This window comes from Teleopsis dalmanni, chromosome 1 (assembly GCF_002237135.1).
Source record: "Teleopsis dalmanni isolate 2A chromosome 1, ASM223713v2, whole genome shotgun sequence".
In the NCBI taxonomy this organism is placed as follows: Eukaryota; Metazoa; Arthropoda; class Insecta; order Diptera; family Diopsidae; genus Teleopsis; species Teleopsis dalmanni.
The window spans coordinates 65,258,037-65,276,200 of NC_051846.1; the positions used below are offsets into that span (position 1 = coordinate 65,258,037).

At 27.9% G+C, this 18,164-nt stretch overlaps 1 protein-coding gene across 1 annotated transcript in view; it reads left to right on the plus strand.

The window, feature by feature from the left end:
• The window catches only part of LOC119683197 (reversion-inducing cysteine-rich protein with Kazal motifs-like), a 52,161-nt gene that overhangs the window by 17,215 nt on the left and 16,782 nt on the right, over positions 1-18,164 (plus strand). Inside the window, exon 2 of the mRNA XM_038096828.1 lies at positions 2,443-2,498. Coding sequence (XP_037952756.1) covers positions 2,443-2,498 — 56 coding nt within the window. The remainder of the gene's footprint in view (positions 1-2,442; positions 2,499-18,164) is intronic.

The window sequence follows — 18,164 nt, forward strand, 5'->3', positions numbered from 1 at the left end:
TTCAAGCAGTCATGTTATCAGCAGTGAAGGACCGAAATTGCACCAGTTGCGCAGCCTGCACCAGCCTGCAGCAGTTCGTAATTGAAAAGTCCCTTACTGTAACACTGAACACATAACATAGCGTCGTTTGCGTTAATCCGGGCTTTAAAGTCGTTTGGTGAGGTTCTTCGGCATTTGACTTGCATTGGATATCATCGTATCTAATATATTTTTCATTGCCGGTGATGATTCACTCCAAAAATGCTTCGATTTCGTTTCGTTATAGTAGCGTTTCAGTGATGGTAATTCTATGAATCAAATTTCTTGGCGTTAATTCATATGGTACCCATATATAGAGTATCTTTGCGTAGCTTGCTCTTTTTTAATGGTTCTCAACTGTCTTGTTGTTGATGTCTAGTGTCTTCGCTATCTTCAGACAGCTTTCGTGTCGGTCTTGCCGCCCTAATTATAAAATTAAATCGACTTTTTTGGTGCAAAAAACGATGGATAATTTTTTTATCCCTTAATATATATACTATTCGAATATCAGCAAATTTAACAATATAAGGCCAAATATAATAAGCACTACTTTTGATGACAACTCCGGTTATATGTGCAAAACACGTAATAAAATTTAATGTTGAAATTTCGATAATTCTTTTTTTACATGATTCTGAATAAGATATAATTTTTCGTACCTTTTAACAGTAAAACAATAAATAAAAAAAATAACGTATTTGTTAGGAACAATGACGACACGAAATACGAATAATTAACTAAATCATTCGTTGATAATTAACTGGAAGTTTCGTACGTACTTCCAAAAATCCTTCACAATAGACGAATTTTTAGTCATGGCAACCATATGATTTGAACTGCTTATTAGTTAAGCAATTTCAAAAAGGTTGGACTAAATAAGCCAACAGTGTTGTTGTTTCATATGTTATTTTTAAAATAAGCAGTTGTTCTTTTGTGATATGCTTACAAAAGAAAAGGCCTATACTTGATTATGAATTATGCTTACTTAAAATACCTTCTGCCCAAAAAGTATCCGGATTGTGTTGTTTGTTAACTACTCCTTAAGTTATAGACCTTTTTTAAAAATTTATTTTTTGTTATGTTTTCTTAACATATAGTACAAATTTGAGCGCCATCTGTCAATTAGTTTGTTTACAGCAGCTGTTAATGTGAGACTACCGCAAGTGCACTTAGCGATTTTTACTATGAAAAATTCTTGTTGTACGCGATTTTTTAACCAAACACGACACCACTGTATCCGATGAGGCACCATATTCGCCAGATCTGGATCCATGCGACTTTTTCCTGTTCCCGAAACTCAAATTGTCTCTTCGTGGTAAGCGTTTTGAGTCGTTTGAATCGGTAAAAGAGAATTCGCCGAAGAAACTAAAAGCCATACCTGCACGGGCATACGAAAAGTGTATGGAAGATTGGTTTAAGCGTTGGCATATGTGTATCGCTTCAGAAGGATGTAAAATAAATTTGGAATAAAATTTAAATTTTTGTTTTATTTTCAAAATCCGGGTACTTTTTGAGCTGGTAATTTCATTGCAAATAGTCTCTATCTGAAAACTCTTCGTTAAAAAATATTGTAAAAAATTATTATTTAAACCTTAACTATTAAAATGCCGTAATTATTTATTCATAATTCCTTAATTTATCTGTACTAAACTTAGAAATATTTTAACTTATTTAATTCTTGAAATGTTCTAAATTACTTAATCAACATACTGCTCAGTGTTAAATGATGGCAATGCTGTTATTGTAAAATCTTAAGTTGTTTGTTCATTCTAATTTAGTTCTGTGACAGAAAGTATCTTTGGCTGCATTAAATTTTATCTCACAGTGACAACAATAAGAGGGGACAACTTAAATTTGTATTTCCTCTTGGAATTTAACGGGCACTGCCACAAAATTCGCCCGTAACAGTTGCGTCATTTGTGTCTCGCGCCGCGTGAGTATCACTTGCCTTTCGCTCCCATAAAACACTTGCGGAATACACGAAGTCAAGATACTTAATCAAAACAAACAGCAAGAAATAAAGTTCAGAAAAATGTCGGACATTAATCACATAGGAGAAATGTATGCAAAACAATTTCGAAGTGAAATACTCGTACGTAGAGGCTTACGTCTTGCGTTGCGAGTTACTCGTACAAGTGAAAATGTGTAAGTTGTTGGCTTTGGCTTGTTTGGAGCAGGAGGGATTAAATTTGACACACAACAAGTGCGTATGAGAAACGTGAATTTAATGAACAAATATAGAGTGCATGCGAATGAAAGCTGAACTTGTGTCTGTGATTATAAATTATAAGGACGTCCGAATCTGAAAGATAATGCAAGCATACAACCGATATTTTTCAAGAAACTTTGCTTCTGATTAATTTTACTTAAATAAACTTTTTTATTGTAAAAAGCTAATTTTTTTCTTTGTATTTTTACTTACAGATATTTTTGCATGTTGCAATGAAGTTTATGGCTCATGTCGAACATCATGTGAGGATGTAAGTACAGCAATAAAATTTTTAATCTTGTTATATTTTTAAATGTTTTTTGAACTTTTATTTCTTAAATGAGAAATTAAAAATTCGATGTCAAAGTAAGAGACCATGTATAGAGTTTCAGTTAATAATTTATGAGACGTAATACAAATATACGAGTAGTAACCACAACAAGAACTATGAACTTAACATTCACCATTTTTCATCAGCTCACTCTTACAGATATGGATTTTAACTATTTTAAATAATACTTTTTTTTAGACAATATTCATATAAATAGTAATCATTTTTAATAGTTCGCCTTTTTTCATTTTAACCACATTAGTGTGATTTACTTGGAAGACCACATAAAGATTATTCATTAAATCCCACTGCAATGCTTTAATAAGAAAATTCTTTATATACGACTTCTTAAAATATTAATTATATGCCAATATTCTAATACATTTATTATAGATGATCAGTTATTATTTTCATTCGTTCTTCTACACGCTTTATGTCCCTTGAGATGATTCATAATAACAGAGTGTATGCAGAAACAAATTTTTTTTATTATTTGAAACACAATATGTACACTAATATAAATAATGTTTTATTTGTCTACGACTAGTTTAAGTGTAGAGAACTATCAACCAGTTATGTTATATTTCAGAATATGTTTTAAAATGGTCAATTTGTCAAAGACTTAGTGCTACATTAGCATATTAGCACTAGTAATAATCTAAATTACTATTGGACTACTAATTCGAGAGTAAATCTGTAGTCTTAATTCGTTTAAGTCTCTTCAGCTGGCCAAAAGTATTACACAGGGCTGTCTCGTTAGGGTGATGTTGTATTCGTAATAAACTACAAAAAATTTCTTAAAATTTTATTTTAAACATCTCCATAACATCCCATAACTACAAGCCTTACGTCCTCACCGAAGCTAAGACGTACTTATATATCATTAATTTGTTGCTTTGAGAGACGGGTAAATTTTTCCCAAGAAGCCAATATAATTTTTCGTATTTTGATTCTAGCTTAACTCATTTTTTCTTTATATTTTCTTTCAATTTAAACTTTGCGTTTCTGTTAATGCCATGGTACTGGTAGTTGGTGTAAAAATTCATGATTTAAAGTTCATATTCTGTAGCTTTCGAAAAAAACAACAATAGCAGTTGTTGCATTACTGTCCAGACTTAGTCATGTATGAACGTGCTATTATTTTACACACTCCACATCATCTTCAACATTCAAAATCAACCAAATACCTGCATTCTTAAATATATTTAAATGATTTAAAAAACCAAAAAATTTTCAAAAATTGAGCAAGATATAACTATTATCTAACTAATTATGGAATTTTTGGATCTGATCTACTTTACCTATCTACCACTACAACTAACTATCACTTCACTTAGAATCGAATGGGGAAGTAAAAAACATAATTTTAATTTTTTTAAACAAATTTTTAACTTAAAAGATTTGTTGTTGTCATAGGGCATGAATGCAATAATCTGTGAATGCTAAAAGAAATTTTATTTATTTTTATTTCAAATAAATTTAAACTGAAATCGCATATACGCAACCCTTTATAAAACAATTAAAAGAAGACTTCTAATACATAATTTATGCATTCATCCGAACACACAAGGTCCGGACTGCACCCATATCAGAATTATTCATATCTGCATTTTGTATGTGTCAAGAAAATCTCTTGTTTACTACTTGTAAGTATTCATACTTACAACTGATTTGTTGCGCCTCAAACAGTTTATATCTGTTGGACAACAAACAAATTCTTATTAATTTTAATCACGATAAGAACCAAGAAATGTGAATGTGGCATAGATGAGCACAGAAATCTCTTCCTAGAATTTCTTTCAAAATAAATTTTATACATTGACTGTGTGGTTTGGCTTTAGTGTTCATATTTTGTTGATATTGGCTGACTGGATTTACGTGTTTCGAATAATTAATTCCAATTTGGTGACAAGAATTAATATTTAAGAAGAAGCGATTCTCTTTAAGGAGTTCTTTTAATTGAATTGTTAATTCTGAATTTTGTATGCGTTAAGCGATTTCATAATTTTTTAATCATTTAATGCTGTGGCAAGAAGGAAATAAAATTCTTTATTAAACATTTTATGATATTATCAAAATAACTTCCCTGAAAGTTACATAATTTTTGAAAGCATTTCAAAGTATTTCCTGTAACGCAACAGGAGTTTACTGTACAGTAAACATAATAACAGTTATAATCATAAAAACTTAGGCACCATAAAAATCAATGCAATAACTGTATAAAAATTAAAGTATAAAATCGTTTATACTAATTTTAATTATAATGCTTTTATTTATTTATGCATATAAAATGAATAAAAACACAGGTGTTAGTAAAGAAAAAATTGCTTTTCAAAAAAGTCAAAGTTAATAATGGTAAATTAATGATCATATTTTTTCTTTTACTTATAGGTTCTAAGTACTTTAATGATAATAGTTAAACATTATATGAAAATTTAGTAAAAGGTTATTATATTTTAATTGCTTCCCAGTACTGCCTTAGGCTTTATAAATGATCACGGAGGGCAATTATATTGGAAATCATATGCATAATTTTCATTGCAAATCACAGTTTACACGTACTATAAATTATTTATTAACAACGTAACTGATATGAAAAATAAAATGTAAAATAAAGTACTAACAATTAATTGAAAAACAATTTTTAATAATTAATTGCATAAATTTTAATTTTAACAATAATGAAAGAAATACATTTTCATAAAATAATTTAATATTTGTATAAAAATTTCATGTCAGCAGGTCCGCCTTTCGATTAGCTATATTAACATATACAAAAACTAGTGTTCATGATTTCTAATATAATTCTAGTACGTATAAATTAGTAATAAATTCAACTAATTTTCTTGTTAACTAAATATGTTTCCGTTAGTAACAATATGTTGACGAGTATATGTGTCAAGTACAATATAATAACTTAAGGATTAATCTTCATTTTAGATAAACTTGAGAAACTTGAGAAACTAATGCAAATCTTTAAGATTCTAAATTAAAATATATTGTAATGATTATTACTTCACATGACCCCCTTAGGACTATGATCTGTAGAGTGTCTATGGCAGGGCATAAGTAAAATTATTGTTGATTTCAATACAAATTATAAAATTGAGAGTGAGATATTTCGGTTCAAATTTCGTCGTGAGTACCGGGCTATTTGTGCCTCGGCACTTAGTCAAAGCAATATTGTTCAATAATAAATATCAGAATTTTAATACATTTTGAAGAAAAAATAGCAGGAAGCAACACATCCTATTTTATAAACCGCTAATAATCGAATTTTTACACTTTCCGAGAATGAAAAAAGTTCGTTGTCATATTCGACTCCTGAGATCAATATTTTATGGTATTTAACCAAATAATTGTACACAATGAACCCTATATTCAGTGTATTGAAAATCGAAAACATATTAAAGACGATATTATTTACTGAGGTTTAAAAAACATATAACATTAGTAAAAATTAGCTATGTATTTATTAAATTAATATTAATTTTATATTTAATAAATAATTAATTTCTATTTAATATTATCAGAAATGTGTAAGTTATACATTTACGAGAAAATATTTTTTTTTTGTTTTGAATGATACAAAGTGCGCTAAGCTTTGTATAAAACATAGATTTACACTTGAGCACATATAATAAATTACTTATATTTTTAAAGGCAAGATACATTTTTAACTGAAAATAGATAATTAAAATCAGATTATACTATATCATTGATCAGTCCACAATTAACAATTCCATCGTCAAACTTTTTGTCTGTTTTGAAAATCATCTCAATTGTTTAATGATATTTGCAAACTATTCCGTCTGCAGAAATCAGCAGATTCTCTCCTAGCAGGGTTTGTAATATATATTTACGGACCTATTCTGTGCACTTTATAAACTTGTCAAAAATTGACACTTGTCAAAATTGACTGCTGTAAAGGTTTTGGTATTCTGTAACATAAATAAAAAGCTATTTTCCTTGTTAGTTGTCAATACTACAAATGCTGTTGACAACTATAAAAATATGCTCTTTTTAAGCATTTTTTAATTTTTGCATGCATGACAAATATTGTTAACTAAAATATATGCTCTTTACAAGCATATTTTTTATTGTTATTTGAATGCATGAAAAATGCTTTTGGCAACTTAAAATATGTGCTCTATACAAGCATTTTTTACGAACAGTTACGAACAAATACGAACAGTTTTCTATACAAAACACTTTACACTATAGTGTGGGGAGAATCATTAGGTACTCGAGCTTTGAAATTTGTCAAGATGTGTCCAGAATACCAAAAAGCTTTCTGCTTTATAAAAATCAAAAATTTTATTAAAGAATTTGACAAATCTGTCAAGTGCACAGAATAGGTCCGTTAATATAAATAAATAAGTGCATATATAATGCAATTGCAATGTATAATAAAAATATTAACTAGTAGTATCAATTTATGATTAGCAATATTAGACAGGAAAATTGTATAGTAGACAAAAAAGTATCTACTATGGTAGTACACACCGCAACTACTAACAGGAACTTCGACTGGAACTGAATTGAAGACCGCAAAAACCATATTTTTTTGACAGTATGAATATAATAAGCATTTGTATTAACAAAGTAAAATAAAAATTTGTAGATTTAAGACTTCGTTTAACAGAAATATATACTTTTATTATGTACTATGTATATAAACATCGGCTGGTACAAAATTCAAAAATATTAATTTATGAAATAAAGCAGACAAGTATTTTCTAATTGTTTAGTTTATATTACAGTTATGGAATACAATTAAACAATTATTAATTGATTATTTACAAACAAGACACACAAAAATCTAGCTGCAAAATCTCCTTCTAATTAAATATAAATAATTTATAAATAATTTAAAGTATGTTATTTTTTTATAAATAAATAAATATAAATTTAAAAATGATATATGTATATATTTTTATTTTTTATATAAGTTTTCAAATATTTATTTAATTATTAAACATCTTATAAAATGTTCACAATGGTAACACCTAACTTACCTAATTTTTATCTAATTTACCCTACCCGAAAATCTGGTAAATACCAACATTCGCTGCCATGCCGACATAATTTACTATTTCCCTCAATATAACATCAATTTACTCAAACTCGCACACTATTACAAAGTTTTATATATTATAATATTATTATTTATTAAAGGCAATATTGCTCTCTTTGATGTAATCAAGAATATAAAGTACGTAGGTGCTTTTTTAAGGGCAAGGTATACCTTGCGAAACAAAATATGTTAATATGCTAAGAATAGTTTCATTTCAAAACATTCTAATTAAAGGATGTAACAGATATTATATTTATATAATTTATCATAAGGTTAGATTTTATTCCCTTAATCATAATTTTTATATAATCGATGATTGTATCAGTATTTATTAATTAGTTCTATATTTAAATATATAGCTAAAAAATTTTTCATATATTATAAAAATAAATTATTATATTTATATTAATTAACTTCATAAAATTATAAAGCACAATGTATAATATTTAATTTGATAATTTAAATATTATATATTAAAGTATTTGCAAAAAAAACATTTCAATGTATTACTCTAGAATGTGTTCATCCATATCCATATAGATTTAATATTGTACAAACATCAATAGAACCAATACAATTGCTTTCAAACATGCCTGTGCATGATCAGAATGTATGATCAAACTGTTATTATCAAACTTGTTGTCATGCAACATGTTTCTGGTACTTGTATGAAAAAGTTGCAAGAGTGAATGGAAAGTGGTCTGTGTCAAACTTATTTTTTTTTAAGAGCCACTGAATTTAGGCAAAATATTTTAATTTAAAATTATTGTATTTAATTTTTGAACTAATACTTTTGAATAAATTTATTTTTTTAATGTATATATATTTTTTATTATTTATTATTTGTAAGTATTTCTTAAGATAATTTTAAATACTTTTTTAACTTATTTTAAATATAAAATTATTTATTATAATTAAACGGTTTAAAATTTCTATTTTCTAAACCTCCATACTTTCATTAATAATAATTGAATTTGCTTATTTGTTTTTTTATTTGTTTTATTTGTTATATTAATAATTATTTTTTACTTATTTCCAAATAAATCTGCTGGTACAGCTATTGAATTAAATTTGCAAAAAATAACCATAAACTACTCCCACATAACTATTAGAATATATTTCCAATTTAAGTTGATTGCTCAATAAGTATAAAAAAACTATTATTGGTCATATAAATTTCTACTTTTCGAATAATTACTTTTAATTAAACACATAAAACGTAATAATATTTTCAATATTTTATTTTCAATAAATTAATATTAATCAAATACATAATTTCTATATAAAAATGGAAGAAAGTTAGGCCTTTTCATTTACTTGAACATTTGTTTGACGTTTTTGTGGTTGTCAACAAGACCTCCAAAGGAGATACATTTTTACTATCCGACTCCTACAATATCTTACACATGGATGCTAATTAACAGTTACTTTATCTGTAGATTGATTTGTATTTCCACTTATGTGGAGTATTTATGTTAAAATTTTAACTTCTTATTATCATTAACTACAACATTTACATTTGAATTGTGATTTAAGTGGATTTAAATTGATTTTGAAAGGCTTAAGACGATTGGTCTGCTATAAGAAAATTTCTTGAAAAATGTTTTGTGTTAAAACTGTTGTTTTATTACATTTCAATAGCAATGAAATTAGGTTCTTATTCTAACAGAGCCCTTATAAATTCTATTATATTTTTACCTGTAGAAACATGTTTTTCCATTTAATATTTTAAATATTATATTTTGTGTGACGGTCATATCGTACCTGATACAGCTTTTAGTTCATTACAAGTATTTTTATTAGTTTTTTCATTTGAACTCTGAATTAATTTCAACAAACCTTAACAGAAATAACACATTATATGAATAAATATATCTCACATTAAAACTGAATTACTCATTACTGTCTCAGAAAATTATCTCGAACTTAATTCTATAAGGAATTCGCCTTATTTATAACATCATTTAAAATAAATGAAAAAAAGAGATTTTTCTTAATTATTTATCCCTCTTCAAAATTACTTTTGCATGAAAAAGAAATACTCAAAAAAATTAAGTTCCCATCTTAGTAAGATTTCAGTACAAAGATGTTTGAAAACCTCTGCCCCAATCAAATTTACTCCTAAAAAGTTATAATTCATAAGTGTATGAATAATCAAATTAGAAATAGTTGGCTTGAGATTGAAGAGGTTTCAGTTTTTGGACCTATCATACAGAAATTAATTATATAAAAATTCATAATCATCGTCGACTCTGTTTTTCTGAGACGAGATTGTAAGCTTTGCTCTCAACGTCCAGCCAGAAAGGCCAGCTCTTTCTTTTAGCTTAAGGAAAGGTTATTACCGTGGGTAACTCACCAGTAATAAACTTGTGGGAATATGAGCGCTGCCGTCGGCTCCATAAGAGAATACTCCGCCACTATCTCTACCATCATCACCATCTAAACGACGCTCTGCAAAGAGTCGCTGTCCTGTCAGACCTTACCTTCAGAAAATGTTCAAACTCATTTGGTGAAATAAGTGGGCTAATGCCCTACTCTTCGCCAGATGTGAAGTCTCGTTCACCTTTGTTGCATTGCCCAGGGTACGCTACGTCGAGACTGAGATTTAGAATTGAAACTGAGATGTTGTTAGAAGCGCAGCAGCTCCCATTTGCACCCATATAAAATTTCAATAATGTAATTATTAATATCTTTCATTACTCTTTAAATATCAATACTTCAAAAATATTACATCTCTTTAAATATCAACTATTTTTTGATTGTTTTATTTAAAAAAAATTGTTTATAGTTAATTAAAAACTGTCTGCAAGTTAAAATTAAAAAGAAATACTATAACAAGACAGTTTTATTGTGCCTTGTTGCCATTATATTTTATTGGTAATTCATAATTTATTCCACAAAAGTTGGGAGGAATGTGTTAACTGATATATTTTACCTAAGCTGCCTGAACCATTCCATAAGCAAATGCTCTAAACTATAACTGCAACTGCACATGAGCAATTTACATACACCAAAAAGGTAAAAATACTTACCAGAAAGAAGAAAAAAATGTGTGGGTTTTGGTAATTTAAAATTGCAAATTTAATAAATTTAATAAATTCAAAACTAATAAGACTAAATGACAGCTTAACTGAGATAAGGATAATGGGACAAAATATAGAACAGGTTTCTTGGTGCTAATAGGAACAATTTGTAATTGAGCAAAGAAACTTGCTGAAATAGGTATTAGGTGGGCTCTTAAAAGTTAGTATGTCATATAAGCAATAAAAATTATCTCATGGCAACAAGCATGCAAAAGTATCTACACCTCAACAAACAATTTTTTATGAATAAAAATTGAATTAATTTAAATTTGCTATCGTAGGTATAAATGTGTGTAATATCTATGAAAAATTATATGACTTTGAATAAAGTTTGAGTATGGGAAATCAGAGCTGCTAACGTTTCTCAGAATGTCGGTATATTTCCTAAAAGGTGTTTTCAGCATGTAACGCCTATTAAAAATCAGCGATGTTTGTTGCAATTTGTTTGAAGTTTTTTTTTCTTGTAAATTTTAAATAAAACAAAATGCACATGCGACATAAACATAGTAGGCGTTATCTATAACTACAATATTAAGATTAAGAACGAAAAGGTGTTTTACTAAAGACAGATTTCAGATCAATAAAATGAAGATATATGTATGTGAATGTGTTGACATTTAATTAAAAGAAACCTATTGTAAAATAAAGGCTACACATTTAAACTACACTACATGTATATATATATATATTTATATATAAAAATATATACATAAATATATATACAAAAGCACAGTATATGTGTATAAATAACATAAGGGTACTCTAAACTCTCAACTTGAGAGTCTCAAGTGTGTTAAAATTTTATAAGATTCCAACGTATGTAGAGAATGAGCTGCCATGAATGAGCTCAGGATTTTACATATTCAATATCACATTTCATGTTAAGATTAACAGATATTGTGTAAATATTGATACTTTTAAATTTATTGCTTAAGTATGTCACAGCAGGTTCCCGCATATCCAGATTGTTTGAGTTGTGTAGAGGATTGGTATACATCTTTTTATTCTTTTATTCTCTCATCTTTACTTTTTTTAAAATGTAACATGATCATTTTTTTAATTGCTGTGCGATCAAGATCATGTTGGTCTGATAAAAACCACAATGTAAACTTATTAAGGGTTTGTCGTAGGAGTTGGTGTGAATTGTATTGTGTTACCTAAAGAGTATCAAGACAAAACGTGTAAAAAGAGACATCAATTTAAGACTCTTTTTAATTGAAGCGGCGGAAAAAGGTGCAAAATTCATTGATCGCCAATTGAGATTATTTATACATCCACACAACAGATGAAAACAGATGAATATAAAGTTTAAACAAACATACTCGTATATAGTATAATAAATAATAAATTAGTATGCTATAGTACCTTCTGCTCAAAAAGTACTCGGATTTTGTAAATAAAACACATAAATTTAAATTTTATTCCAAATTTATTTTATCTCCTTCTGAAGCGATACGCATATGACAACGCTTAACCCAATCTTCCATACACTTTTCGTAGGTCCGTGAAGGTATGGCTTTTAGATTCTTCAGCGAATTCTCTTTTACCGATTCAATCGACTCAAATCATGAAGGGACAATTTGAGTTTCGGGAATAGGAAAAAGTCGCACTGATCCAGATCTGACGAATATAGTGCCTGAGAGACGACAGTGGTGCCGTGTTTGATCAAAAAATCGCGTACAACAAGAATTTTCCAAAGTAAAAATCGCTAAATACACTTGAGGTAGTCTCACATTAGCAGCTGCTGTAAACAAACTAATTGACAGATGGCGCTCAAATTTGTACCAATATAACCAATAAGGAAGGGTGTACCAATATAACAAAAAATAAATTTTTGAAAAAGGTCTATTATTTAAGGAGTAGTTAACAAACAAAAAAATCCGGATACTTTTTGAGCAGAAGGTATAGGGTATAGTAGTATAGTATAATAAATTTTTCAATTCTTTACTATTTTAAATTAAAATAACGAAAATAATAATAATAAAGATAACTGTTTAAACCTATTTAGCAAATGTATTCTAACTTAAACTACACAAAATGTAATATTTTACCGCCTAGCATAGAAATAAATTACTTGCCCTCATGTCATACACTATTATTCATATGCTTCCATACAACTCTTCCTGTTTTTTTTTCTAATATTTGCTTTATATATATATATCTTTTAATTTTCATAAATTTATTTTGTGAAAACGCCTCGATACATGTGCAAATCTCTAAGCACTGCAACGGCAGCAAGTAATGAATGAAATGAAAACTAAATAGTATTGCATACCGCATGTATCTTTCAGACTAACCTGTACGAAGCGCTGCGCATGCGCATTTGTTTAAGTCAAAATGCCTGCTGTGCTTTGGGTTTTCGGTCTTGTGCACAATGTCAATGTCAGTTTGCATAAATGAGATTTTCTAGCTGTTGTTGTTGTTGTTGTTAGTCAATGTTAAGGAACAGTTCAGCGTTGCCATGGAAGAAGCACTCCAGTTGAGTTGGCTTAATAAACTATTAAACTTTTCGTTATGGACATGTATGCGCTCCTACATCTCAGCATAGAGACAATCAAATTTATTATCTTTCAGGACAGCGTTGGTGGAGTTAAGAATGTTAAGACACCAAAAGCAGGTTTTACTTTATATTATCAACAAAAAATATATTTTTATATTAATTGTTTTGAACTTACATGTTCAATTCTCATCGCATTCATTCATGGAAGCGTAAAAATTAACAAAAAAAATTATTTTTTTTGTAAATTGATTTTGTTTATTAATTTTGAATTTTAATTAATATTGAACATATGGCAAGTTAATTGGAAGCCATATATATCATACATGTTAATGGAGAAAGCAGTTGCTAACTCCTAAGCTATATGATTAGGAATTGTATGACATTTTAAGATTTAGAACCGAAAAGTTATCTATATAATTAAGTTTATTATATAGATATTTATTAAAAGAAATTTTATTAATATTAGAAATATTATTAAAAAGAAACGACAATACTTTAAGTGAATTTTTATAACTTTATACAATCTTCTAAGCTAATATAGTTTCAAGATCAATCACATTTTTAGTAGTATTTATGAAATTATAACTATGTAACATACATAATAATTATATAGAATAAATTAACAATAAAAACTCGCCACAATTTTTTTAATGGAATTGACACAAACATTTAACAAAATAAATAATTCCATAGAACTTTTTTTTCATGTATTTAGGTATTTCAAACTTCCATAACTCGAAGTCCAATTTTGCAAATAAAAGGTTCGACTTATAGAGAATTTTCTATTTTTTTATTTTTGGAAGAAACTAGAGTTACATTTAAAGATATTTATTTATTTACAATTAAATAAAGCACAGAACTTATAGTGAAGTATAATATTCAGAAATTAGGATTTGGGATTTATTAATAAGTACTCGACTGATTAGCGAAATCAAGAATAGAAAATTAAAGTTATATTCAGTATTAACTCTGCTTGCATTTATTCTTTAACAATTAACATACAGTACTTACATATAGTGTTTGATTTAAACATGGAGAATTCAAAACTTAAAACTATGTTACTATACCTTTATGAGCTGATTTATAATCTTTGGTACCTCTTTTCTTACCCACATGACAGAACTGTCATCCTGCAAATTTTAGAACTTTACTAAGTTTATAAACTTGTCAGATTGATTGCCGATCCGACACCGATGCTTTTGACCTTATAGAAGATTACTATTATTATACATAACAAATAAATAAATAAAATAAATAATAAGAAAAAATTAGCTTTATATGCTGAAACCATTAATTTGTAACTTGTAAATATTATAATTTTATGATTCAATTAAAAACATTTTTAAGAAATATTTCTAATAAATATAAAAGAATTAATATGAAATATAATAAATATTTCAAAATAGAAAAGTTCTGCAGCTTAATTAGAGAGAAAGTTGGTAAGAAGAAATAGTTGCATCAGATTAAGTGTTAAAATTTAAAATTCCAAAATCTAACAGTGGTAACTATATCTTTATAACATATCCAATATGTTGTTCGTTAAATCTGCGACTATTATTCTTTGAACTTTGTTACTGACCTTTTATAAAATACAACGTCGAAATATAAAAACTTTGTATTACGAGTATTTTTCTTAAGCTAAATTTCATTGAATATACTAGTACCCACATGGAAGATGATTATCCATCATAAGAAGGACAATCTTAGTATATAAATTAATTATCTTAGGAAGACAAATGATGCTAGGATGTTTGTATTTTCAATTTTTTCCAAGGAAATTATTATGTGACACAAAAAAAAAACTCAAGGTCATTACTCATCTGGTCATCATCTAATGATGCCTACAGTTTCATTCTCATCAACCAAAATAAACAATGCAAAATAAAGTATGTGTCTTGTAATGGTACATAATTCTTAATAACCTATTCAAGAAACCTTGAATGGATTACGATTCATTCAATGGCATACCATAAATATTAACATTTTCAACATAACTCTTTGCAGTTAGACTGTAATTATTTGTTATGTTCCTAATCATTCTATTTTATGGGTTTAAGATAATGAGTTAAAGAGGACTAGTTAAGATTCTTTATTGAAATTTTTCATGCCTTTGACAAAAAATTATTCTTTGAATACAGGATACCACAGAAATTTTTAAATCCAATAATTCAGATTTGAATCAAGTGAATTTCTGAACTGATCATACAACTGTTTCGGATAACGCCAAATATCCATTAAAAGTTGAAAATCATTTAGAAATCTAATATTAAAAAAGATTTACCTATAAACTATGATTTTATAAGATGTTTTCAGTTACAATTTTGAGATGAGTTCTGAGGTAGTTTATGATAAGCTCACACTGAAAAACTTCAAAATTACTTCAAAAACCGTAAATATATCAAAAGAATATGTGGGGTTTATTGTGGACAAATATTTGTCCATTAGAAAGTTGTTCTCGAAATGGGTGTCGCGTGCAAAAAGTGACAGCTCTCCAAAGCAACCAAAGACACCGGCTGATAGTCGACTGATAAGATAATGGCATCCGTATTGATATATTGAATTAGACTAAATAGACTAAAAGGGAAAAACCATGAGTAGAGAATATTAATAGGAATTATTAGTGCGTTTGAAAGACAAAAAAAGTGCTGATTGATCAAGACAATGCACCATCTTACAGTTTGTTAATTACAATGACGAAATAGGAACTTTATTTTGAGTTGCTACCACAATATCAGATTTTGACCTCAGCATGTATAGCCTGTCCGCAGCCCGTAAAAAATTTTCCAGGGAAAAAGATATTTGTTCAACGAAGAAGTCATCATCAAAACAAATGCTTTTTTTGGAACCAAAAATAAATCTGTCTACAAGAGAGCTATCGAAGTGTCAGAAACGCACTTGAATGGTGGTATTGCGATCGAAGGAAGACACGTTGATAAATAAGGTTTCTCAAAAAAAATGTGTTTTTATAAGTTAGGTTATGAACTTTTCAGCCGATGTGTTGTAGTTTAATATATACATTGCAGGTTGGAGTATCAGATGTACTGTTTCTTAATATAATGAATATGAAACTGCGATCAAGTTGCATTATTTCATACTACAATTAAAAGTTTCTTAACGTTTGCGAAGCTTTATTTATACTAGAAAAGTTTTCACCAAACATGGATGTCGTTGATTCAAATAATTACAAAAAAAGTTATGTATTTTGGAAGCATTATCTGTTTATGTATTCAACATTGATACTCGTATTTGTGAGAACTCATTTCGCTGCAGTATTTTTGCAGAACAGTACTCATTCGTTTGTTTTTCATAAAATAGTGCAATAGCACTTAAATTTAAACTAGTTCTATATAGACTAGTTCACACTACCTGTTTTAGCTTAAGTAATAAAATAGATATTTAAGTGTATAGACCAAATAAGTTCAAGGAAGCAAATATGGTTGGAATTGTAATAAATATACTGGTATATAAGTATGCCAGTTTTTTAAATAATAAACAAAAGTTTTATCTTTACCTATTCATAACGAGTCTTTATATATTTTTTGCACTAGAAGCTATCAATTAAATCTCCTCCAATTAACTTGTTAAAAATCTAATGGACTGCATAAATAGACAGTTGTTAATGATTGCTTCCGTAAAACCAAATAAAAAATCACAACAATATTATTAATAAAAAACCATTGCAATTACCTAAACAACCAAAACCTTTTAAAGAATTATATTTTATCATTTACACATTCGATGTTTAATTATATCCAAACATAAATGAAGTCATAAATTAAACTTTCTAAATATGAAATCAACTCGCAGAGACGAGTGGTAGGTACGTATATTAAAGTAATTTTAATATTTTCCAGTAGCTGCCGTAAATTACACTAAACACTCTATAATATCTGTCAACTTTGTCAATTAGCATTTCCGCGATATGGAAAATATTAGATGTTAGGAATACCAACTAAAGTTAAGTAAACTAATTGCCACAAAGATAAGAAACAATTTTCATGGAGTGAACTGCACTTTGTAAACAACTTCGCCTAAACGTGTACACTTAAGATACCAGCATCTCAGCCATTTAATGGATGGAAACTAGTTTCTCGAGAAATGATTTACAAGTACAAGTATCTTAAACGATATGAAAGGAGAAGAATAAAGGCATGCAAAGTAATTTAAAATCATTGAATATATTGTGTTGTGATTTTTTTTCCTATTTTAAGTTTAATTGCAAAATTTCTTAACAAAAAGACTTACTGGATACGTTAGTAACAGACAATATTTTTGACTATAAATCAGAAAAACGGAGACTGTTATACTGATATGGTCACTTGGTCAGTTAAAAGCAGTGAGTGATAATTACATTTAAAAGTTTGATAGAAAGTTTCTTAGTTAGGGTTTTGTTGAAAATTTAATTTCTGTAAGAACACAGTAGGTGTTGGAAGGAAACTTCCAAAGTCTCCGTCAATTTATAAGAAAATTTGTACTCCTTAAAGGATGGCACATTCTTAATTCATTTTCATATAACACAAAAAATCTACAACTTCAGCTAAGATGCTTACTGTTAAACTAGAGTATCTAGAATTTATGATTTTTAATCTTAATTTCGGTAAAATAATAAGTAATAGCTACAGGGTTTCTATTCTAAATATATGTTTCAACCTATATATCATTCTCCTTCTTTAAATATTATTTTCTTGATACCATATACTAGTGTATACATAATTGCCCTAAGCAGATATCTAAATAATTTGCTCTATTAAGTAATTTGCTGTTGGCAACAATTCAATCGCTTCTGAAATTTGTTTAATAATTGCTTTAATATTTTAACATTGTTCAGTATTTTTAAGCTACAATATCTTTTTACTAAAATAAATACTGGCGCCATTAATTGACCGAGTGCTCTGTGGCTATGAAAACTAATTCGTGGTCTGTTGTAAGTCTTAGTATCTTAACAA